Source organism: Drosophila simulans, chromosome 3R (assembly GCF_016746395.2).
Source record: "Drosophila simulans strain w501 chromosome 3R, Prin_Dsim_3.1, whole genome shotgun sequence".
Classification (NCBI taxonomy): domain Eukaryota; kingdom Metazoa; phylum Arthropoda; class Insecta; order Diptera; family Drosophilidae; genus Drosophila; species Drosophila simulans.
This window is the reverse complement of record NC_052523.2, coordinates 27,948,784-27,974,285: the sequence shown is the minus strand read 5'-3', so window position 1 is coordinate 27,974,285 and position 25,502 is coordinate 27,948,784. Positions and strand designations below refer to the sequence as shown.

The 25,502-nt window shown below is 44.7% G+C and overlaps 1 protein-coding gene across 18 annotated transcripts in view; it reads left to right on the top strand.

The window, feature by feature from the left end:
* Positions 1-25,502, top strand: part of LOC6730387 (polypyrimidine tract-binding protein 1) — a 125,879-nt gene that overhangs the window by 77,419 nt on the left and 22,958 nt on the right. For 17 of the 18 annotated variants that reach the window (XM_039295112.2, XM_039295110.2, XM_044923303.1 and 14 more), the window contains one exon: positions 17,677-17,800. The exons of the other annotated variant lie outside the window; for it this stretch is intronic. In XM_039295112.2, coding sequence (XP_039151046.1) covers positions 17,677-17,800 — 124 coding nt within the window. The remainder of the gene's footprint in view (positions 1-17,676; positions 17,801-25,502) is intronic. 18 annotated transcript variants of the gene reach the window in all.

Genomic DNA, 25,502 nt, shown 5'->3' with positions numbered 1-25,502 from the left:
TTTTGATGTGCCTTAAAATTAAAACGAAGCCCCGCCAGCCAGCACTAAACGCTTTTAAAGGCATCTTAAAGGCCGTAACTTTTTCATGGACAAGAAGCGAAAAAGGGCCACGGGAAAAGTCGGCCTACGAAGTTGCACGATGAACTTTAGAACTTTTGCCATCCTTGGCCGCCGTTTCAGTTGTTTGTTTTTGCTGGCCGCCGCTCACACAACTTCGGGCCATGTCCTGTACAAAGTGACGACTTCAACCGGACGCCTTTCAATTATTAATACCACTGCTAGGTCAGGACACTGCTTCGTGTCGTCTCGCCCCGGCTGCAGTGTAGTTTAATTAATTAATTTGACAAAAGTTTCCAATTGAACTTCAGCAACAGTCTGGCCGGCGGCCTGTGGCTTTAAGCACGAGGCTTAAATAAGTGAATGTGACTGCTTCTGCCTCTGCGAATCAATAAGAATACATAACAAATTTGGTCGAAAAACAAGAGGCCAACAAAGAATTAATTGTTATTTTCATGCAAAGGCTTCTCTCTTCAACAATGGTATAGAAAATAAAGGTGCATTCCTCTGGCTTTCTGCACACATTCACACACATTGTGTATGGCATTTGGCATTTGGCATTTGCTGCTGGCCGGACGGGCTATTTATGAATATTTCAAATGGTCTCTTCATTATGTGCTTGTTGGGGATGCCTTTGATCAGCTCAGTGCAGACGTCAAATGCAGTTGCTTAGCTCTGCAAGTATTTTCACAACTTTATTTAGGCCCGGAAAATTCTTGGGAACATTTCTCTTTCCGCAACTCACCACCGATGGTAGATTACGGATTTAATTAACATTCTGCCAGGGCCTGGGCTTTTTGTTTGGCCGACCAGCCACCTTTTGTGGCCCAAATCGAAGTTGCAGCCGCAACAACAAAAGGGCCTGCCCCACGACCCCAAAAATGTTTATGCCGCACTTCCGCTGGCTGGTGTTCAGTTACTGTTTCTGTTGCTGCCGCATGAGTTGGCTATAATTAAAAATGCTATTACTGCCAACTTCATATAAATTTTTAATTAGCAATTTTTGCTATTTTCCTACTTTGTTGCTACTCAACCCTCACCCACCCATTGTTGTAGCTGCTGACGAACTTTTTAAATTAGCACTTTGTTAAACACCCTGACGAAAAAGGTAGCATCCTTAACAGAAACAGTTCCAGCTAGGTCGGCATAAATTGTTTTTTAAAAGGATTTTGTCCATTACCGCTATCCCCCGGCACTGGCTTCCAGCTACGTCTTCCGCTTCAGCCACAAATTTTGCGGCGGCAACAGCAACGCGTGCCGCAGCAGCTGTTCGCGCGCATTAAGCTCGTGGTACGGCAGCTGCCATACAATTATTAAATAACATAAGATAAAACGACGCGTAGTACATGCAACATACGAAATAAAGATCAAAATAAAACGAAGCTAGCTGATTAGCATGAAAAAGGGGTGCTGATTTTTGCCGGTAATTATTAGGATTTATGCATGGTCTGGCCACCGACGAAAAACCAGCGCCCCTGCGGCTGCCGTTTGGCCAAAAAGGCATAAAGAGGAGCAAATATTGACACTTATGGCCTATAATTCGACACCCATCGGTGGGCGCGGAACGGGGGACATGAAGTCACCAGCCGAAGGGGTAAAAATATAAATTAAAAGGGCCGTCGAGCACTCATATACTCACTCATATGTGCATACTTTACGATTCAGCAGCTTTTGGTATTTGTCCCCGCACACATTCACGCACCTTTTATGCATTTTAATTAAAATTAACTTCATTTTTATTACACCAGCCCAAGTGAGCTAGTTCGCTTGGCCGCAATTTTTACAATTATATAAAGATTTTATTATCATATGCCAGCACGTCTTCGCAAGTGACTGTGTGTGGGTAAATATTTAAGCTGAAAGCGTATAAAATTTACTGGAGGTGTCGCGTCGGCATATTTTAAAAGCTTTTTGTTACACCAGGGCGTTTACTTAGCACACAGGGGCTAGACAGAGACGGGCATCTCCCGGGCGAAAGAGAGAGCGGCTGAGAACGGCCCTCATATATGCAAATTTATGTGACATTGCGGCGAGCACGCGTTCACTTTGGCTTAAGGCTCGCCCAAAGGAATTTCCAGATCCGTGTGTGTGTCGTCTATGGCTTTTGTTTTCTAGATGACGCTGCAGCAGACATCGTGCCCCAAATGTATGCAAAGCTTTGTTTAAAGTGTCACACAAGCAGAGCGAGTGTGTGCGACTTGCTGGCAGTTTAATAGCTCGCGACCTGCTCCGCCGTTTATGCATATTTAATAGTTGCTATTTTTGCTAAGTGCTCGAAATTATCGTCAGTGGCTGGGGTATTCTGAAAAGCTGTCGCAAAGTCCTTTTGATCCTGCGCATTTTGAGATTTCTTTGCCATTCTCGCCGCAAAGTCAGAAATTGTAACGTGATGTAATATTATTATATTGATTTTAATATGCAAAAAGATTCGAATTTTCGACGTGTATTTGCACAATTGAAACATTTGATTTTTTCTCGGTGTGCCTTTGGACGCACATGACACTGAAACCATCTAATTAGTTGTCTGCCTGCCTGTGCAAAGCAACTCGACCCACTTGACTCCCTGACAAGTTACACAATTAGCAGCTGGCGAACCGAAAGTTGAGCAAACATTTCAATGAATTTTCCAAATTCTGCCGCCGCACAAAACTTTGGCCACCAAAAACCCATTTTGCGGAGCTCCTTGCTAGGAATTTCCATAGGAGAATCCTTGTCCGATGCTAATGAATTGCTGTAACTGACTGCTTCTCGTTTGCCTGGATTTATGCCATGAAAACTCAAAGGTAAATAGCAATCTGCCTGCAGTCCGGGCAGGGGGACTTTAATCAAACGATACCTTTGTTTGCCATCCAGCCAGCCAGCCACGCCTCCCGCTTCGTTGCTCGCCCGCAACTGAATCAAGTTTGCATCAATTTCAATATTCCCACTGTTTTCATTTAATTTCAGCAACTTATAACTTAATTGTGTGCTTCCTGGCTACCGTTCTGCCCACCCTCCCCTTTCCTTTTAAATGTGCAAAAATTATAGCAAGGAGCAGGGTCCTCGCAACAGGTTGCCGCCCAATCTCATTTGGTGGGGAGCGGGCGGCGCTTGAGATTGCAACGCAGCAGGTCCCGGGTCGGGTCTTGTAATTTGCAGCACAGCCAGCGACAACGGCAATGATAGTTTTCCCTCTGCCCAAACCCCCCCAACCCCCACTGTTCTTTCCTTTTACCACGCCGTTTACAGAGCCCGCGCCCCTCCTCCCACAAACACACACACCCACACTTCGGTTATGAATAGCCAGTGGAGCAGGCGGGATTCTGAAATCGTTGGGGGGGGGAAACAAGGCAGCCCGACGACCCCCTTCAGCTTCATCATTTAAAAGCGCATTAAAAAGTTTTTAGATTAATTTCGCCGTTGCTGCTGCGTTTTGTTTTTGCCACTGTTTGCTACTTACTCTCCACTGCTGACGTTTTGTTTTTGCTTAATGTGGCGAGTTTTAATCCCAAATTGCTGAAATTTAAAACTCGCTTGGTGTGCGTTGAAAATCCTTGCCATAAAATCTGGCGAACGAGAAAAATATGCTTCTCTACTTTTTGAGCAACAATTGCTCCGGTTACTAATACGTTTTTCATGTTCCCCCTAAACTGAGATGCACATGTGTACGCTTACTCATGGACTAACATGCAAAGTGTAGTTGCTCTGATGCACCAGCAATTCAATAGCTTTACCTTTTCAATACACATTTGGCAAATCATCAATATTTTCCTCATCTAGCGCAGAATTCATGCACCTGAGAGACGCTTGCAGGCGGACGACATGGAGCGCCCCTAAAGTAGGAATGATTTGAAGGTGGAGCTAACAATGTTTGCTGTGTATGCCGGGGGGCAGGATGGCGGCAGCACTCGCTTTCAGAATCATTTTCAATAAATTTATCTGCAATTTCAGTGGACCCATACACACACATGTCAGGAGTTCTCCTTGTTGTCGCTCGAATTCAATTCCAAGCAGATTTATTTTTCCACCCAGTTTTTCCATTCATAATTTCCATCAGGGAAACCCTAGCGTTTGTACGGCTGCTCGTTCTAATCCTTCGCTTATAATTCATTGCAAAGAATGCGTGTGCGCCCAAAAGCGGTTTTATTTGGGCTCCATCTGGGTGGGTTTTGAAGCGAGTTCCTATTCCTAACACTTTTGCATTATATTAATTTATTTGCCCGTTTCCTATTCGGTCTTTCGGTCGACCTTCCTCGCCACAAATTATACGCAATTAAGCAAATTTGTCTAGGTCCCAAGAACGAAAAAAATCAAAGCTCCTTGGTCGCAGGTCACTGATTAACATCCCAGCCGGCAGCAATCCTATGAAAACAAATGGCGAAAAGGATAAATAAAAATAAAAAACAATAACAGGCAGCAACATGTAAATAAATGGAAAGAAACGGAAAGACAACTAGGAAACGAGTTGTTACTACGCGACGCGGCAACACTCGAAGAAATGACCGACTACCTTCAAAAGAAACAATCGGACTTTCTGACTTGTGAAAAGACATATGTAGCCTTATGGCGAACTTAACGTTCTTTTAAAATTTAAAATTTTCCAATTTTCTTATCCGTTTTCGGAAGTGTATGGTTCTGATTTCACGTCCGGTCGTCGGTTTGGCCTGCGGTTCTCGCTCTGAATGCGACGGGGTGCGGGCGAGTTCATTTAACTTACGGCGCGTTTCCGATTTACCGCAAATTTGAAAACCAACAAACAGCCAAAAAATTCGCCCAAAGGCCTTTACTCTGTGCAATGGCAAACAAAAGGGGCAAAGCCAACAAGTAAATACAGAGCCCGGAGATAGGGAAAATAAGGGATAGCTAGCTATTGGAGAAGCATGCAAAAAACTGTTGGAATGGAGAAGCTGGATAAATTGTAAAATTCAATTTTCGCCCCTTTTCCCTTTTTTTTTGTGTTAACACTTTTAACTTTGATTTATGCAAAAATTTCCACTTCACTTTGCACATGGCCAAAAGTTTTTTCCTTCTGCCCGGTTGATTTGTTGATTTCTAACAAATATTTGTGAGCTTTTCCGATAAAGGGGGGAATAGGTATGGACAAGCAATGACTGTCAAACGTTCACGTGGACCCAGCGTCCATGAATCATGGCGTCATTCTTTTTGTCACCGCATCCCCGCCTCTACGGTTATTTGTTGGCCGTCTGGTCCGACTCTTTTATGTGCCGACATCTCGCTCGTGTCATCCGTCATATCCCCTCCGCCTCCACTGGTCCTCGTTAGTGTCACGGGCCAACACTTCCTGTTCACTCCATCCGTAATCCTCCGCCAGGAGCAGCCTTTGTCTCCGGGTGAAAGTCGCACGCTTTCATTTATCAGCGCGGCACCACTCGATTTAATATCAATTTAATTTTACGAAATTCATCCTGCTATGCAAGAAGAATTATTCATGACCCCCTTTCATTAGCCATGTCATTTCCCATTATCATCAATGTTGCATTATTTTAATGGCAATTATGAATATTACCCACATGCATGCCATGCGACCTGCCTGACTTTTTCTAGCAGTTGAAATGGATCAGTCCCTCGCGGCTTCATTTGCCATCTTTCAATAATTTAATTGCCAAAAGGAGTAGCGCTGAAAAAACAGGGCTTAAAAAAAACATTAATAAACCGGAAGCACAGCACCAACTCGCACCGGAAACAGGACGAAAAGGACAGCGCTGTCTCCCTTTAACGCAAAGTCGCAGTGGGGCAGAAAACAGACTGTGGTTCACTCGCCCATCATCGCCTGTTTTGCATGTTTATCTGTGCGCGAAAATGCATTTTTGCATACAACATAACCGCAACAGATGTGGTCGCTTCAATATAAATGCAGTTACAAATGGTAGACCCCTCCTGTTTCTGCCCTTGTGTGCTGCGGTCATTACAGCGAATTGCGTTCGCATTTTCCGTGTGGGTGTGAGCCAGTGTGTGTTTTTATGGCTCCGCATGTGTCTACCCCCCTCCGTCTGCCCGTTTTTAATTTTTCGCTGGTCATTTCCGTTTTTTGCTGGTGCCGCTGTCCATTATGCATCCTTTTGTCGCTCATCACTAAAATGGTGAAAACCGGGGTAATTCGGGGAGGGGGTGCCAGGGAAAACCTGTAACAATGCAACGGTCAGTAGTCGGTTGGGAAATGGCCAAGGTGCACCCTTGTTGTTTCGCTTAAAAAATAATCGGCCAGCGAATGTCAGGCCGCAGGGCACCGGTATTAACGATCAGCGATGGCACAAACACAAACAAATAACGCTAATTATGGGACTTATGGGCTGGTGATGCACCTTTTAAGCGGATTGCTTCTTAAATGCATTTTCCGGAAAAGCCGCTTTCCGTCCGCCCGTCACACACACGCACTCAGTCACACAGGACAAACACAATCAAAGCGCTTCAGCAGGCTAATGAAGAGCAAATGCAAATGGCTCTACGTTTGCTCTCGTATCTCTCTTTCTGCGGCTCATTAATGCGCATAATCAAAGTGGCAAAGGCAGCCGCAACAGCAGCATCAGCAGAAACAGAAGCGGAGGCAGCAGCATATTTGTCACATGATTACCGTATCAAATAACACGCAGACACACGCACTCACTCTGGCACTGGTTGACTGGGATTACACGGCATGGAGACATGGCTAACCATTCTCCAACCTCGCTCCAATAGGATCTGCCAGTCTGCCGTCATAAAGCAAATTTCGCGTTTCGCAACTGAAAACCACAAGCACCATAATTTGGCACTATCCACAGTCGCCAGCGGTGCCGGTCGGGTTTTTGGTGCGGCGTTGGCCAAAGAAGCGTCCAACCATTCCATCACATTCACTCAGCCATCCATTCGGCAGGTGCACGTCGAGAAAAAGCGGAGTGAAAGTGCAGTATATATGTATATGGCTAGCACACTTATCTTCTTCCTCTTTTTGATTGAACTAATAGGAATCGAATATCGTACAGTCAAATTAATATGTTAACATGCACTTTTTCTGCCAGTGCAGGCAGGCATCCTTTCATTCAGGACATCAGACAGAGAAAGCGGACAAAGACAGCCCGCAAGCGTGTGGCAATAGACAATGTCTATGCATATTTGTCATATGTGCAGCCCCGGTTTGTGCGGTCCAAGCTCCATCCCTCTGCCTATGTACCTCTCCCCCGCATACACGCACACAAGGACACACATGCTGCCAGTACTGAAATTGAAACTGTTTAGAGCTGTTGTTGGGTGGGGTTGATTTTGGTCTTCGGGCTATGGGCTATGGGCTACGGCATGGCCTGGCCTGGCAGGCAGATAATTTGCTTGAAAACCCATTTTCCGGTTTTTGGCTCTGTGTCCTGGCCTTCGTGTTCCTGTGTTCCTGTGTTCCTCTGCGCTCGTGCTTGCCTGGCTTGCTTGACAACTAGTAGACAGTTTGTGATCACTGCCACTTAGCTCAAAGGATCACTTGGTGTCGACCAGGAAGACTTATTTTTGTGGTTGCTCTAGTTTCGGGACGATATGACCGCCATGAAATTCCTTTTTAATATGCGCCACACATGTTTCGCGCTCTCAAAAAGCTCTTAGGACAAGTGCAGCTTTGTTGCTTTTACAACCAACAAACACACTTCCAATTGTCGTAGTACTTTGCTGAAAAAAATCATTGACCAATTGAGCAGACCTTAAAACAGCTTAAAATCTATAATATCTTGAATATTACTACCCTGCTTTGATTGCGATTTGTAACATATACCGAAATCGGCAACATGTTATCGAAAGACTTTTTCTCCGTGTAGGAGACGTAGTGCCGCACATCAAACATGGCCCAAATGTTGGCCGCCTCAGGAACACAGCACTTAACGGCATCGTTGCCTCGGCTTAAGTAGTCGCAGCGATGGTGAAAGGGGAGGGGACGGGATTACTGGGAGAGTAGACTAGTCACGGTTTCTGCTATTCCATATTCATAATTGCTAATGGAATATGCTGTGACAACCGCAATGATGACGAAGAGAGTGGCTGTGCCTCGTCGGAGATGATGGTGATTATGAGCAGCCCACTACAAAGTGTTTTGCCTGCCATATTTCCCTGAGCTGCTTGGACGATTCCTGGGAGAAATTAATTTGCAGCTTGCGAGACATTTGGCGCTGGCGTCTATTTACATTGTATATATTACGTATACGACATACAACTGGGGAGCGGAGGTTATGTTTTCGGTGGCCACAGCTGCCGGCGACTCCCCACTCCAAGGTGATTCTCAAAAAATGTGGGCCAACTTCTAGGCGCCCGTCACCTGCAGCTATATTCACTTTTTTTCCATTCACTTTTTGTCGTGTTCGCCTTTTGTTTTTGGTTCTACCTCTCGTGCTGCTGGCGAAGTTTTTGGTGGCTGGCTCTTTGTTAATTGGTTCAGTCACCTGTCTCTTGATCTGCCAGTCAAGCGCACACGACCCGTGGAGTCGATGGCAGCACCACCGCGCCCTCTCTACAGCCGTTGCCATCAAAGTAGCACCACAACCGGACGGATGGTTGAAGGCGACAGTGCCGCAGGAAAACACGGAGGAAGGAAGGAAAGAAGCCGGATCCTGGGGCCGCTCCATTTGCCAACCTGCCCAATGAACGTTTTAGATTACAATAGGTTAGGCCCGAGTCCAGGGTGGATTCTTGGCGAGCTGGGCACATTAGCCAGTGGTGGCTCGACCGCAAAGTTGGCGCGCCGCTCCGCCGTCCGTCGTTAACTTAATTGGCCATCACCACCCACTTTGCGGGTTTTTATGACAACGACGACGATGTCGACCAACTTTAGCCGACGCCCGGAGTTAAAGCACCAAGAAACCACACCAACAGCACGCCGGCCAGTTCGGCTTTGTCGACGCGTCGACTGTTACATTTTTTGACATTTTTATTCAACATTTTGTGCTATTTAGGTGGTTGTTGCTGTTGCCTATGCTATATTCTATTTTCCCTGCTCTTTCGTTTTTTGTCACCTGGTCATAATGTTGTGACATTGCCTACTTTTCAGAGCAGAGAAGCGACCTTTATGGCTGGCCACGGTCTGGGAATTGGACTACAAACTGCACGGTCAAAAAATAAAATTGTTCTAGACACCACATTCGGCTATATTTTGTCTTGAATATTGGTCCAATAGTGTTTTTCTTTTTTGATTTTCTCAGTGTATATTGTGCGGAGAGAACCTTCGTTCTGCTCTGCCATTCATGCTCGGTTTGGCCCAGGTTTCTATTTTTTTTGTGATTAATAGGTGTGTTAATGGATGTCATTTTGATGTTTTCGCCAGACGCATGTCCACGAAAAGAAGGCTTTCCTGGGCTATCCTCTGCCCTTTTCCTTGATGCCCCTTACAATATTTGACCCTCACACTTTTGGGCGCTCAGTTTTATGTTTAATTTGAGCATTTCTCGCTAATTTTTAAGGCTCGTCATTAAATGTAGATAATTTTTTATGCCCTTTCTGGTCTTTCTGTGTCCATTGCCATTCATTTACAATTTCTATGCCTAGGTTTATGACCCGCCCCATTTTGTTGGGGCGTCGTAAAAGCGAAAATGTAACGAGCTGTCGTCACGAGCTTGTTGCAAGTTGGCCGAATGGCGGAACCGAATGCCCGAGTTGTTAAAGCCTTTTATTTGCCGTTGTAGCCCAATCGTTTAGGTATATAGCTGTCCCCTTTTTTAATTACTTGCAAGTTCGTATTTAAAGTGCAGCCAAAAGTGGCCAACGACCGCCAAAAGACTTGAATTCAATAGTCGGATTGGTCGCTTTAAAAATATGTCCTTGTTGGTGAGCAAGGCATAAAGTGCAACATGTTTTTTGCCCACCCTCGGCCACGCCCCATGCTTTTTATTGCCTAACGCCCATGACTGCGCTTGCATATATGCAGATTGCCCGATGTTGCAGCAGGCGCGCAGTAATCGATATGTAAACATGCGAGTTTGCGTTTCGAATGCAAAGGGGTCGGGGGGGTAAGGGCGAAGGGTTGGGTGAGGGGTGTGCAAGTTTAGAAGCAAACACGCCGACAAACCAAAAAACAACAAGGAAGGAGCAGCGACGGCAACAAGCTGCAATCGTTGTGGCATGCAACATGTTTTTATATATAAATCAATTACTTACCAAACATGACGCGAACGCAAAATGGAGCAGCGAGGAGATTGTCCGGGGTGTAGCATGCACTGGATTTATTGGCTTGGAAGCGTGAATCCTTGTGTATTTGTGCCACTCGGCTTTGGCATGTGTTGCAAGTCCATTAAAGTTATTCAAATTGTTTAAAAATTTGATTAATTCGCCATTGCGGTGAGTTCCGTGACGCAGAGACACAACTAACTTCGTTATGTCAGCGCCCTTTCAATTCGTTGCGAAATGCTCGCAAATAAATCTTAAAGCCTAGCCGCGCAAATTTAACAAGGCAAATCTAATTACACTCCCCTAATAATAATTGAACGATGGGTACCCCGAAAATTAGAATCAACTGAATTAAAAATTGAAATTGACGCCAACGATTTTGGGGGCTGTGGGAAAATCCTCGGGACTGAAATTTGTCAACGAAATTTTCGACCATGAATTGATATAAATGTCTGACCCAGAGGCTGCCTGCTGGCCCGGCAAATAATGTGCTAAATAAATTGCGAAAAATTACATAAAATATTTAAGCGCATTCAAGTGTGGCGCTATAAAAAATGGCGGGGCATTAAACATGTTTTTTTCCGCGATGGGCTGCCAAGTGAAAGCAAAGCGAGCGGCAAATGGCTGCCGGAGAAAGCAGGGAAGGTGGAATACAGCGCGGAAAGGGAATTCGGAAAGTATAGCCAAACAAAGGAAGGGACAGACAAGGATAACAGCCAGCGGCAAACAAATTATTTGAACATATAGCCTTCAGGCAAATAGCTGCCTGAATATTAGACATTTGAGAATTGGCATGGCGAATTTGCTCATTGACTTGCAACCCCAACAACAATGCTGCCACCTCACCTGCCATGCAAATGTGGGGAGCGTGTTGTCTCGGTGCCGACACTCTTTAAAGTCGGGCAGACAGAGAATAAGCCAAAATGTTTGCACATCGTCGTTTCCTCCCAGACCCAGACGCTTTTAATGCATTTTTTATTGGACTGCTGCCGCACAAAACGACAAGCAAATAGAGAAGGCCATAAAAATAAATAAGGCACAGCACTTGGATGGGGTGGGATGGACGGAAGGATGTGTGGGTGTGGACTTTTCCCAGCCCATATCAACACCCATGAACCCTCTGGCGAAACGCGAGCGCAGCATATTTTTGCTATTGCCAGTGTCCAGCCGCCATAAATTTCATTGCTATTGAATTTTGTATGACCCCGGGAGCGGGTCGTGGCTCTTGGGTCAGCTCTCCATACGTGCTTCGTGACCGCTTTAAAAAGGTATAATTTATTTTAAAAGATTCCCTCAACACGCCGCCCGCGTACAGAAGGCTATAATACTTCTTAGTATTTGGCAACAGCACCCAAGAGGAGGATGCCGAGGGGGAGGGGGAGAATCAATATCCAGAAAAGATTTATGTCGCCCGGTAATCGTTGCTAAGGTCAGGACCAGAATCTTTGACTTGCCTCATTAGAAATGCCAAACGGCGAATGCTTGTCATTTGCATATGTATATACACATACTTCCAGCACACGCATGCCTAACTTTATCCTCGCAGCGAACAAGGGGTATCAGGGTATGCGAAAAAGAAAGTTTAAATTGAAATGAAGTATAATCTGATTGACTTTTGAATGCCTTATTTTAAAATTGGGTCCCAATCACCATATTACGAAACATAAAAATCTGAGTAATTTTTTCCGATTATATTATATTTTTGTATATATACTACGATCATGAACGCGGCATTAGCAAATGTAAAAACCTTTGTTGTCAGCTGCTTTTGTGTCGGCCAGACATTTCTTTCTTACTGCAAATATATACAAAGTCGCATTACAGGCGAGAGTGAATATCCTAATAGACATCAGAAGTCGCGTGGCGCGGGTAGCAAATAAAAAATTGCCAAAACTTTCGTTCGTGCGTAAAGTGTGGAAAGTGGTGGTGCGCGCGAGCAGGGAAATATCAATGAAATTGTCATACACGAGTAAGTGCCCAGAAATAAAGACGGAAAAGGGAGTCAACGCCAGAGAAAAACGTCTGCCTACCTTTGTGGGCACGGGGAGTTTTTCTTCTCCATTTTCTGTCGGAATCGTGAGTCAACAGTCGCGCAGCGCAGCGCAGAACAGAACAGTCAGTGGCAGACAGTAGGAGATACAGACACTCAGATACTCGAGGAACACATGTTTTGAATAATTTATGCGGGCGGGCGCTCGCAATGTGTCCGCCAGGAGCAGGAGCTTCCCCCATTTTACCGGCTTTCCCCCAAACCAATTGCTTGGCACTAGGCCAGGCAAAGTTTTTTGCACTCTCGCACACGGAAAAGTGTGGGGAAAAAGGTGATAAATGCATAAGCAGGAAAAGTTTTGCGCCTCCATTGCTTTCCTTTCGATTTTGCTTTGTATAGAATGGAATGGAGTGGAGTGGAGTGGAGTATACTAATAGCGAAATTGCTACAAATCGTTTTGGCCAAACTTGCACAAGTTCATTTTACCCACTCACACAGTCACGTGCTGTAGCGGGAGTCATTTTTTCTCGCCTTTCGACATTCTAATTTAGCTTCGCTTCAAATATTTATGCAAACAAATTGAAATAAAAAGAGTTCCCGGCTCTCAGAAGCAATAAAAGCCAAAGCGTAAATATTTAGTGGTATTCAGCTGGCAGCTCTTCTATATATGTGCTTCTAGATAAATTCCCGTCGTTTCCCCTTCTTAATAGAGAGGAAAAAATATGAAATAAAGTGGCTTGGCTCTGGAGGAGCTAGCTCTTAGATACGAGTATTTCATATTAAACTTGAGCTCAGTCAGTGACTCTTTCTTGTTGCTGTGGTTTCGGTACTCCTCCTCCGACTTTTGTGGCCGGAGTTTAGCACGAACCGCAGCTGTTACACTTTGGCGGCATTTTCATATAATTTATTGCCTAGAGTCGGCAGGTGGGTTAGGTGGTTTAGTCCGGGACTGGTGAACTGAGTAGGGTTTGAGTCCCATATCTGTATCTATGCGGCCGCAGCTACAAGTTGCGTTTATCATCTGACAACTGGCTAACAAATAGCGCTCTAGTCGGATTGGGTGGCTTGTTCAGTGGTTGTCTCATTTCGGCTTCTAATTAGAATTTATTGAATGCTTGGCAGTCACTTTAAAGATAGCTTTAAAGGATCATCAGGATAGAATCCCCACATTCGCCTTGCTGAAACAGATGCTTCTCCTTCTGCATGAACGGTATAAATAATTGTTTTTTCAAAAGAGGGTTGAGCTGGAGGTCTACCGGAGATTGCTGCTTTGTTATGGCTGCAGTTTTCCGCTGTTGTTATTTTTACCTACATATGCATTTTTTGCCGGCATTCGCAGCGGCATCATGGTCCTTTACCATTCACCCCCATATGGCATCATCATCACCATTATCAATGATGGCAGCGGTGCAGGAAAGGAGACTATCGAACATCAATGAACCGATTCGTTGCAGTAGCGGAAATATTCAGTCGTATCTGTGTCGTGAGCAAAACAAACAATAATATACAGTTCGAGTCAAAAAGATAGTACTAGTCAGCTTTGTACAATTACTTATCAGTTGATGTTAAGTAATGGAGCTCTTTATACACGTTATCAGCCTTTATGTTAGGAATGTTAGGAGCTCACATAACTTACAGAATTTCTGGAAATCTTAGATTGTTTGAAATGGAAAAAATAAAGCTAGTAGCCTTGCCACTTTTTGGAACGGTGGTGTGTTCTACATGCAGTCAGACAAATCGAAAAGCCTTTAATCGACAGCAACATATTCGATTTTAATATTCATATGCCGTCGTCATAAATTCATGACAAAGAGAGCAGGAACGATGCCATATATGAGGGCGTTGATATTGAGCAACTTTTTACTTCCCCTATTTGGCCATACCCACAACTTAATGCAGAGCTATTATCAACTGGGAGCGGGCGACTGCCTGATGAATCGCAAGCGTAAGTACACCACACAAAATTGTGGAAAAATCGCGAGTCATGGACATATCCACGAAGTACTGCTCATTATGTAAGAGGGACTTCCTTCTAATTTGGCAAATTTTTCGTGTCTAGGCGACTCTGTCCAATTTTCCAGCATGGCCGTAATAATACCCGAAGTCCCTTTTTCACTGGATAATCACATAGTGCTCTTGTCATTTTGCTCGCTCTCAATTACACAACTTCTGTGTGTACTCAGCTTTTCAGCTTTGCTCCTCTTTAAAGCGTCTTCGAGTAGAAAATCGCATATGAGCCTCTTGTGGGAAATTAAACAACAACAACCCCTAAGAGTCAAACATGGCTGGGTCCAAGGGATGGACAAATATGGATGAGGAAATGCTAGAAAACACTACACTTGGCAGGGATACAAATTTGGACAAAGGTAGCTCTAAAATCATCTTAGAAATTTGGCATTTCGATTTTTGCGGAACTATGGTATAACAATAGAATTGCAACTACAACAAAAAATGGCACCTTTTGGATTCAATTCTAAATTTGTTTAAAATTAAAAAAAAAAGCTGAACTTTTTTTTCAGTTTATGAATTGCTCATTACAGCCACACGAAGGGTTTTTGCTCTCCCTGATGGCGCTGACACCCTTGCTTCCGTCTCGTGCTCCCTTCTCGGAGTCCGTCAGCGTTGCGGACTTCAAAAACTTAACCGTTAGGCATATGCGTGATTATCTTTCTTTTGCTGCGTCGGACCAAAACAAGGACAACAGGACGGCAAGGGCGACGGTCTTCGAGCGCCGAGCGATGGGAGGCAGCAACCCTCTGAGGCAACAATTGCGCGCTGACCCAGTTACCCGGCAACAAAGGCGGAAGCAAAGGAAACACGCTGAAAGAGAGACAGGAGGGGCTGAAAAGGCACATGTCATCATTGAAATCAGTGAGTGCCCAACTGCCCACGCCCTCCGGCAATGGGGCGTTGCTCATGAACAGAGTGGAGAGATGGGGGAAAATGAGTGGAATGAGGGGGTGGGCGGAGGCGGTGGTGGTGACGCTGGAAATTCATTAAAATGGCACAGAGGCGAGCCAACAATGAAACGGTCCACTTGGGTTCCTGTCTTTTGCTCCTGTTCCCCCTTTAGGAAAATGGACAGCAGCTTATCGTCCTGGCCATATGTGCCACACATTTGCCCACACATAGGAAAGGAAAGGGTACACACACACTGCTACTAATCAAATATTTAGCATACTTTTTAGAAAGCATATTAAAATAACATTTCCGGTCAGCTTGGCAAAAAGGAAATCGTCGCACAGTCCGAACCCGAACAGCGGCAGAGGGCATTAGCCCGACTTTCTGAACCGTGTAATGCACACTGGCGCACACACGGACAACAATATCCCGTTGAGAGTCGGCAAATCCCTGTAGCATGCCAGGCAGCTGGCACTTGGGGAGCGTTAATGTGCCATAACGAATGCATTAGAGACTCGTACTACGTAAGCGCAGTTAGTTGGCAACTCTTCAGTGGGCGGAAGGGCGTTTAAAATTTAATTACCTCTGCACAGGCTCGAAAGCCCCTTTGGAAAGAACCAATATGCATTTCTCCAATAAAGTCAACCAAAAAGAGCTCCAAAAAGTGAACTACCACCTCTACCACCTTTCGGGCAGCAAAAAGTATGCTACGCAACACATGTTAAGCGTTAAGCACGAGCAGAACAACAACGAAAGTAAGCATCTTGTGCTGATATCATTGCTCGGCCCACACGCATTCTTCCCCTCGCACAACGGCTATCACACACACACGCAGACAGTGAACTTCCGCTTTCGTTTTTTTGTTGTCGTTTTTTGTGTGTGATATTATCAAGTGAAGTGCTTTTGCGGTTCTCGCTGCTGCCTTTGTCCATTGCATACCGCTCTCTCGTTTCCACCGTTTCCCGCACACGCGTGAGTGTGTGTGTGGTCTCTGACTTATTTTATTATTCCTATTACCACATGTTGTTTTTGTATTTAAGCTAATTCCTTTATGTGCGGCTATGGGTGGGTGTATATAAAACGTGCAGCCACATAAAAATAAAAAACCCCAGCAACAAATAGCAAATAACAAATAAAGCACAACAAAAGCAGCAGCCAGCAGGCAAAAAGCAAATAAGCTAAGCTAAAGCAAAGCAAAAGCGAAAGCGCGCAGCATGATAAGCCAAGTGGCGAATTCAAGCGTAGTCAGCATTGATAGCTAGCTGATGATGGGACGGGAATGGAGATGTAGCACGGGGCACAGAGGTGCCTACTTCACACAAAATTACCCTTTTCAATTTGTGCGGTGTGCAGACTCCCCCTCCCTGCCTACCTCGCTCCCGTTTATTGACTTTTTGTCATTGCCGCTAATGCATAGCAGCAGAAAGTGAACAAGCACACCTTCACCCACTCCCACAGAGCCACGGCCACCAACACACGCATCCTGCTCAGCACAATACAGTCAGAATCCGCATTAGTAGTAGCTGGAGCTGTAGCAGCTTTATTTTTATGGGGCGCATTACATTTAATGTTTGGCTTAACTCGGTTACTCTCGATGCTCTCTGGGAATCCGACTCTGGCTCTGCGTGTGATTCGGATTCCCACACTGCTAGGAAATAGGCCAGCTGGACATGAGTGTTGGTATTGCAAACATGTTCAATACGGACTGGGCGATGCCATGACTAAACGCTTGAAAGGCAAATGTTTATTTATCAATGATAATTTCTAATCAAAAATATACGATCGAAAAGCACAATTTTTCGTCAAGTGTGGATGTTCGCTTCGGTGGCTGCTGCTTCAACTTTTGCTCCTGGTTTGGCTTTGACTCTTTGTGTGAGTGCGGTAATTAAGTGTCACATGTAATTACAATACACTCATGTGCTTTGTAATTAGAGTTCAGCGCTGCAATAAAGCACGAAAAAAGCAAACGGAGAGCAGAAACAGGAGCAACAATGTGCCAACTGCTTAGCGTACTAATTCAAATGAATATTTTCCATGCATTTTTTACGAGTAACCAAATGGGAACGAGTGGATTCTATTTTCATGCAGCTGCGGCTATGTAAACTGCGCTGGTCAGAAAATAGCTGAGCAAACACTGGATAGCGATTAACTGCAGTCCGCTTGGCACAATAATTTCCACTTACCCACTTTTCTTGTTGACTTCAACCAAACTGGAGAACCAAACCTAAACAAAATCCCTGAGCTATGCAAATCCTTTGCGAGGTGGGCGGAAGTGGGTCTAAAGAATCTCTATAATTTATTTAGCTTGCGTAAATATTAAATATTTATATTGTTCTCTCTCTTTATTTTCTCTTTTTATGTACCGTACTCGTATACGTATATATATTCCTCATCTACTACAACTCCACTACTACTGAAAATAAACCATCTTCAACTTCTGTCTGTGCCTGCCCTGCCGCCTGTGCTTCAACTACAAACTACAACTATATAAAAAATATTAACCAACTGCCTGTGCCTGTGTCTGTGCCTACCTGCTCCCGCATCTGAATCTGATCCTGCATCTGCATTGAAACTGCTCCCGCATCCTCACCTGTGCCTGAAACTGTGTATCTGAAAATCAGCGCGGAAGCGACGAACTTTTGAGTCAAGCAGCGGTCATGGCGCCCGCTTCCGACAATAACAATCAGGACCTGGCCACAAAGAAGGCCAAACTGGAGCCGGGCACCGTGCTGGCCGGCGGAATCGGTAAGTCTTCAGCTCTATCCTCTTCCATCTGTGTCTGCCTATTCTCTCCCCCCTCTCTCTCTATCTCTCTCTCTCCGGCTTACCTTTGCATTAACCTTGCCTTTCCTTTTGTCTTGGATTAAACCCTGCCTTTACGTCTCCCGTCCCCTGAGCGACGCTTATATTAAGTGCATTTGCAGCCATGGTCTTGGGCCCAGTTGGGGTTCGTCTGCCAATTAACCACGCCCACTGGGACAATACTGTACACTGAAAAAAGCGTTTACCATAACTGATCGAAAAACGAGCTATATGGAAATAGAAAAATATGTACAAGTCTTTAAATTTTCGACAGAACAAAACATAGTGTAAATGGTGAAAATACTGCCGCCCTCTTATTGCGTTGGTGCAGTTTCTGTTAAGTTGGTTTGTGGTGCCAGTGCAGTATTAGGCTTAAGCCTTCAACATTGGCAACAAAGTCGCCTGGGCACTTGAGTACCCCCATTGAAGGCAAGCGCGCTTTGATGGCTATAGCCAATTAACCTACTAATTAGCATGGAAACAAGTCAACAGCGAAAATATTTGGTTCGTCCCTTTTGTGCTGCCGGAAAATTATTACGGGAAAAATGTTTGGCGTCCGCTGACTGGCTACGCACTGTGTCGACACATTAATTAGCCGCCCACACCCACACACGCTTAGTCGGTACGAATATCGCCCTGTATATGCCGCCGCAAAGTAATAAAGCTAATCAAAAACCGCACACCAAGCCGTCAAAACCATAGTGAACCGAAACCAGCAGAATGAACCACACATTAGGCAAATATTTGACGGGTTCGTAGGCTCCCCGCCAAAACTGGATTTGAAAGCCAATACCTGCCCACAAAAATCCAGTGAGCCACAAAATGATTTCCAATGCAAACAAATCAATAGGCAACAATTTCCGCTGAAATTCAAAAGTAATCGACTGCTCTACCCGCCGATTGCGTTGCTTTTGTGTGAGCGAATTTAATTAACGCCATATGCAGGTGCTGTGCGTCGATATCCTTTTCGTGGGAGTTTTCAAAATGCTTTTGCAATTTGGCCGTAATTAAGAGCGTTCACCGCCGCCAGCTACATCGATGGTGAGTATGAGTGGGTGGTTACCACAAAGGGAACACTTGAGCATTAGCCGCCAGACAGCCAAAGGTCACGCCAGGACAGGAGATGGGTGGACGAAGGACGAAGGACGAAAAAAGGGTTGCGGAAGGATCGGCAGCCTGTGAATGGCAATCGGCTGAGAGCGAAAAAATGTACGCAAAAGCGGAAGCATAATATTTATTTATTACTTTACAAAGGACTTTTCTATTAATTAAAAAGCAACAAGCAGACACCCGCGCACGCACAGAGAGGAAGGCAGTTAGCGGTTCGCCTTTCACCCCCTCTACCGTTTGCCATTGTTCGACGGTCGATGCAGACGACTACTTTGACCCAACGGCATTTTTGTGGCCATGGCCCGACTACACCTATTGGACGCCTGCCACCTGCGGCCATTTTAATTTTCCACGTAAAGTTCTTGTGCAAACACACACACACACACACATGCCGCATTTTGTCCTGCTCCATTAAAGTCGCGCTTAAAGGAAGCAGGGTTTTCGGTGAAGCAGGAAAGGGAAAGGCTAGGTATCCAATGAATTCATTTTTGTGGTCACCTCTTAAAGCTCTCTTTTCTCACACAAAGAGGCCATGCCGACGATGCCAAAAATAATAATAAAGGGAATTGCTAAATAAATGTGTAGGGACACTTTTATTACACTGCAAGAGCACCAATTCATGTCTAAGGGCTCAGGATTGACGCAGAGCACAACAAAGACCAGACAAGTAAATAGCAGAAATCCAAAAAGCAACAATGAGCATTGTGTGCCTCTGTGGTCGAGCCTTAGATAAACACACGCACTCGGCTCAATTGTATCCAAGCGCCACTAAACCAATACATCGATATCTGGACTCGCACACACGCACGCTCCCGTTTCCGTTACAAGAGCTTAGAAGGACATGCAACAAATTTTTCACGTAAATGTAATAAAAACACTTTGGCATGTGCAGCGCGTAGGAGGTGGAGATGCAGGACTTTTGGCAACAAGGGGGGAAAGGCGGGGCACGCCCACCCACTTGATATAAGGGCACGGTTTTTCGTGTATCGGTGGGTGACTGCGTGTGGTGGGTAAAAATGTTCACACACACTCACGCTCACAAGGCAGTACACAGTCTGCAAAAGGAAAACTAGTAGGTCTCGGACCTCCATGGTCCGAGTTTTGACCGGCTAATAACTAGCTTCGCTTGATTTATTTGATTTTTTATTATTAGGTATATTTTATGCCAGGTATACGAGACCCCAGAGAGTTGAACCGTTACGGTTAATTCCTAGAATAACAGGAAGAAAAAATGTTGACAAGGAAATCAAAATGAGGTCTTTTATCTTTTTAGAAATAGGATTTTCAAAAAAACTACTTCAATCAAATTATTTATTTTATTATAAAACCTATTTTCACTCAAGATAATTAACAAGTTTTTAAATTGATACGGATTTATTGGCCGACTTTTTCTCGTGTAGACCATAGCGTGTCGCGTGTCCGGCTGAAACACCACACCAAACGTGGCTAGAACGTGTTTTGCTTTTGTTGTCGCGACACTCGCCCCCTCCCCCGCAATTTCAGTTTGTTGTTTATTGTTACAGCTCTCACACATGCATCGCCTCCACGCTGTTTGTACAGTCCACCAACATTTGTTTGTTTATTGACCGATTTTGGGGGCTTAACGGTCAGCTCACCACCTATGGCAGCTAGGACCTACCGCCAAAAAAAGGAGTTCTGCAGCTGTTGTTGCTGCGTGAGGACCATATTTTTTTTCTCCGGCTCTCAGCATTGCTAATTCTCTGACCAGACAGCCAGCGGCATCAGGAAAATATGCTGAAAAAATATCTAAAATTCGGATATACTGTGTTCTATTTTTAATATGCATGACCGGTCATCCCTTGAGCCTTAAATCAGCCCACTAGTGTCATCAATTTAAAGCTCAAGGTTTGCTGTCTGCACATTGCGTCCAAGACCAATCCCTTCGGTGGTCTGGTCGAACACTTAAACGCTTTTACGGCTGTAACCAATAAGGCGACGGTTTGGATACGGCAAGTGTCCGTTGGTTCCATGTCCTGCGAGTCCTGCGCGTGCCGCTCTGGCTCGGGTATCATTCGCACGTCCGTGACTCTGCTTCCTGGTCTACGCGTTGCGTGTAAATATTTTCGCAGTCAATAAAATAATATTGTCATAATTTTTTTTGTTTTCCCTGCCATCTGTATCAATATTGAGACAGCATTGAAAGGAGTGTAAAAATCCGGCCAGACCAAGGGCAAACAGCAATTGTCAATTGGTTTGACTCGCTGACTGGCTTGCGTTGTGTGCAGCTATTTATGGCAGTCACGAAACGTGAGTGCGGTTAGTGGCAGCGGACTTTCAGGCAGTGCTCGGCCTGACTTCTGAATTTCCGGCCACTGTATGTATGGGCGACTGTGGGAAACTGCGAAATATTTGTGTGTGCCATTTAATTAAGCATACGACCCGTTGGACGCTCGAATTCCTGCTGCTGTATGCGTAGTTTTAATGCACAAATGAAGTGGAAAAAGTTTTGCCAGGACCAACAAACCTCCTATGTTTGCTCATAACCTAAACCATTGTTATACGTTACAGACTGCTAGCTAGCTCTCAGATGAAATCAAACACTAAAAAAAATACTTTGGAGAGAAGGGTATTCCTGTACAAAAGAGCTCAAGAAACAAAGATCCATAGGCATATAAACTGTGTTCGATGTGCAGCCAAAAAATATACGCAAATATAATGGAATTAAACGTAGACCCTTGATTATTTTGTTGTGAACTATATTTTCTAATGTGCAATCATATTCAAGTCCCAGCTCTCTGAAAGCCACTTGACTGCACACAGACATGAAGTCCTCCGCTTCCCAGACTGTATCCTGCAACCTGCTAAATGCCAATGCAGTTTCAGACTCCCACTCGGATGTGTGAGCGAAGAGGATGGTGCATGGGGCGAAAAAAAAAACTATTTTTCTAATTGAAATGCAATTAAATTTAGTTAACGTCGTCGTCATCAACGCTCAGGCTGATGAAACCCAACTGCGAACGTTGACTCCGTGCGTTTGTATTCACTTGGTGGAAGCTCCAACCTTTCCCACTCCCCTGCCTTTTTCTGGCAAAATTTTAATGAATTACATTTCTTGCGGGTGTTAAGCTCGAGCTGTAAAAAGAAAATCGTTATTTTCAATTATGGGCCAGTTTTTGTGTCTGGGGATTTTCCAGAAATCCTAAGGCAGCGGAACCTCTGGCATTGGGTTTCATTTGCTGCCAAAAAAATGTGCCATGATTGATTACGCATGGGCAAATGTTTAAAATATATAGACAAGGCCTGGCTGGCTAAGCAAATATCATTAAGTCGTTGTGCTCACATTGTGGCGGAGGAGGCAGAGCGACAGACACGAAAAGGACACAAGTTTGCCCAACAATTTAAAATTTATGATGTGTGAGCTTGTAAAAATCTAATTTACTGGCGCATAATTAAAGACGCTCGAACGGCTCCAAGTGCGTGAGTTCGGCGTGTATTTATTTAAATTATATATTCGACTGTTGACACACCCTCGGCAAAGTTTGGTGGCGTCGCGCTCACATTAAATCATTAAATGCCGCCATGTAAGCATAAATTTAATTGTTATTAACAATCAGCACTTATTTCATCCCGAAACCCACCACGCCCATCGCCCCTGGGGAAAGCCCTTTTCTTTTGTTCCACTCGCCTTTTCCATTCATTTTCATTTACATTTTTCGTTTGGGGCTTCTGTTTGCTTTATGAATTTAAATTGTCATTAATTAACTTGGTTCGCATCGGTTAAGAGAAGGGACGGGGGTAAATTATTACACATACGCCACGCTGGACAGACTGACCATTCATTGCAACGCAACCCAACCATCGACGTCCGAACTCAATTACAGTTTGTAAACTTTTCAATTAGCTATAAATAGTTTATTTATGTATATTTTTCGTGCAACTCATTGTAAGTGGTGGTGAGAGGCTGTGTGTTTAATTGAAAATGGCAGGATGGGGTGGCGCGTTCCCCGCTTTTCGCAAAGAGTGTGTGAGGGTCATTAATACTGCTGAGCTTTGGCCCTACGTCCTTGCAGCTCATTTTAACGCGCAGCCGAGCGGATGATTACTATTCATATCATCCATGGGGCATTGACAGTCAACAGGCAGCGCCAGCGACATCATTATCGAATGCAAATTTTATCGCTGCACTTTTTTCAGCCATACCAGTTAATGCATTTCGGGCTTGTTGGCATAGTAGTGTTCCGTGTTTATCCTAGGGTATCTGTGCGCCGGTAAGGAATCAGTCGAGCTGCAACAGCTGTTTTAAACTGATGATTAATTTTGATTCTGCCACAAATTGCAATTATTGTTTGCTGCGCAAATATTTGCTGGTTCGGGTTATTTAGTTCGCTGTTAATTAAAAAGCAGCAATGCCATAACTGCTAACCAATCTAGCCGCAGGCTACGTACCCCAAACCGAAAGCGCCTGATTCAAATTGAAATTTTTTGCCAGTAGAAGTTGTAGCTGCCGGGCTTTTGGTTGCGTTTCCGGTTGTCGTCATCGCCGGGCGCCATCCTCCTTTTCAATTACGACGCCCGCCTTTGTTGGAAACAGTGCTGCAGCCGTAGGCTCCGGGAGATGCAACGCTTGTCGATGCGCTCATTGGATTGATGTTTCTCTTTTCACACCATCAGGCAGCTGTGTTTGCTACGATTTGAAACAAATGTAGCTAAGGAGAACCGAAAGTGCAGAAAAATCGAATCGAGCTCCTGGCAGCGGAACGTCAAAAAATCCACAAATTTCGCCAGTTTTTCGCCCGGTTCGCCGACAACATCATCATGCATGATAGATACCTTTACATATTTTTGCCGTCGCCTTTTTTTCCAGGCAACTAGCCGACGGCACTTGATTTGTTGTTTGTCTTGTGCAGAACATTTCCGGACCGCGTCCATCGACACTTTTTATTTAGTTTTGATTCACAGAAGTTCCCAGTCCTTTTCGATTTCGTCTGTTATTTATGGTGAGTTGTGGGGCAGCAGAGTGATGGAGCAGATATTATCGTGCTGCAGTTGCCCATCGATTTTTAATAAATTTTTGAGTTGCCGCTCGAAAGGCAGAATGCCCAACTATAACGACCGCACAGGTTCTGACCCGTCTGCATAATTTCGTTTCGGCTTCATTTCCGTTTCGAACTAATCAAAAAGTGTAATTTCCGATTAGTTGTATTCAACATTGACCGGCCAGCAGGGAGAGTTTCCACAGTGCACTTCGAGTCCCGGCACTGGAGCCCCTCGAAGTGGCTTGACTTTTCTCCTTTGCAGGCACAAAGGCTTCTGGAAAGTGGGTTAGGGAAAGAATCGGTTCAGCCTCTTTGGTGGCTTAGTAGCATTGTGAAGTATATCAGAACATTGACCCCAGCGTCTGGGTTTTGATTGAATGTACGGAATTGGCTGGATAATGACCTTTTTACATTAAATGTTATCGATGAAGTTTGGGATCGATCCATCGATGTATCAAAGTTCTATAAGCTCGTTCCCCAAACGCTGAAGTGGCAGGGCACGCAGTAGATCTGAATTTTAACAAATTGTAGGAACTTTCAGAAACGATTGTCCTTATGTTTAGTTACACCTTAAATTCATTTAAATTCGGGCACTATTAAAACGGGAGATGGACTCTGTCCGGAACTCGAAACCACGGACTATCTGTGACCATGTGTTGGCTTGTTTAGCAAACACCAGGGTGTTTGAAAATCGGATAAGGGTATGAGGGGCGACTGCATTTCATTTGCATATGAACAGCAAACTGTTCTCTTGCAGGTGCGGCAAAAAATAAAAAGCGCACAAACCAACACATTAACAGGTGTTGACTAAGCGCCAGGCAGATTCTAGCCCTCCACCTTTCCTCTTGCAACTGCATAAAGAGTGGCAAATTTGTGTGTCTTTGTTTTTAAAAAATTTAAGGCACTTCTGTGGCCATGCCCAGGCTCACTTAGCGAAAAATTGTCCTTGAAGATGGTAAAGCGATTTATTAGGAGACCGCCTATGCTTACTCGTTGAATCTGCGACAAGCCAGTGGGGACGTACAACTAAATTAAATTTTTAGACGGTTTTTTTTTTATTGAGGGAAGTTGGAACAGGTAATATCTCGCAGTGCTGTTGTAGGGATATCCCCGAAATCTGGCTGCAAGCGCTTCCAGGGCCAAAGGCCCCCTAAATCCCATTTGTGCTGCACCACTTGTGGGGGAGTGGCGATGGGTGGTTCGCTTTATTTATGCAAAAATAACAAACAAGTATCCGGCGAGGAGAGAAACTGCAAAAACGTCGACGAGTGCCTAAAAGCCTCAAACGTTGTCTGTGCGCCGGACATTGTCGCCGTGTTGCTGCTGGATTATTCACAGCCGTTGAAAGTGTGCAATGAATGAATTTATGGCAGTACCCCCTCCTTCACCCCGCAGTTGGCTTAACTGTGCAAAGTGTATACAAATGTGGCTGCGCTTGGCCATGTTATCAACATTTTTATTTGCACCACCCCACTCTACTTTAGCAACAAAGGCAGCCAGCAAATAAAACCCAAAAACAAACAAATTAAGTGAAGCGC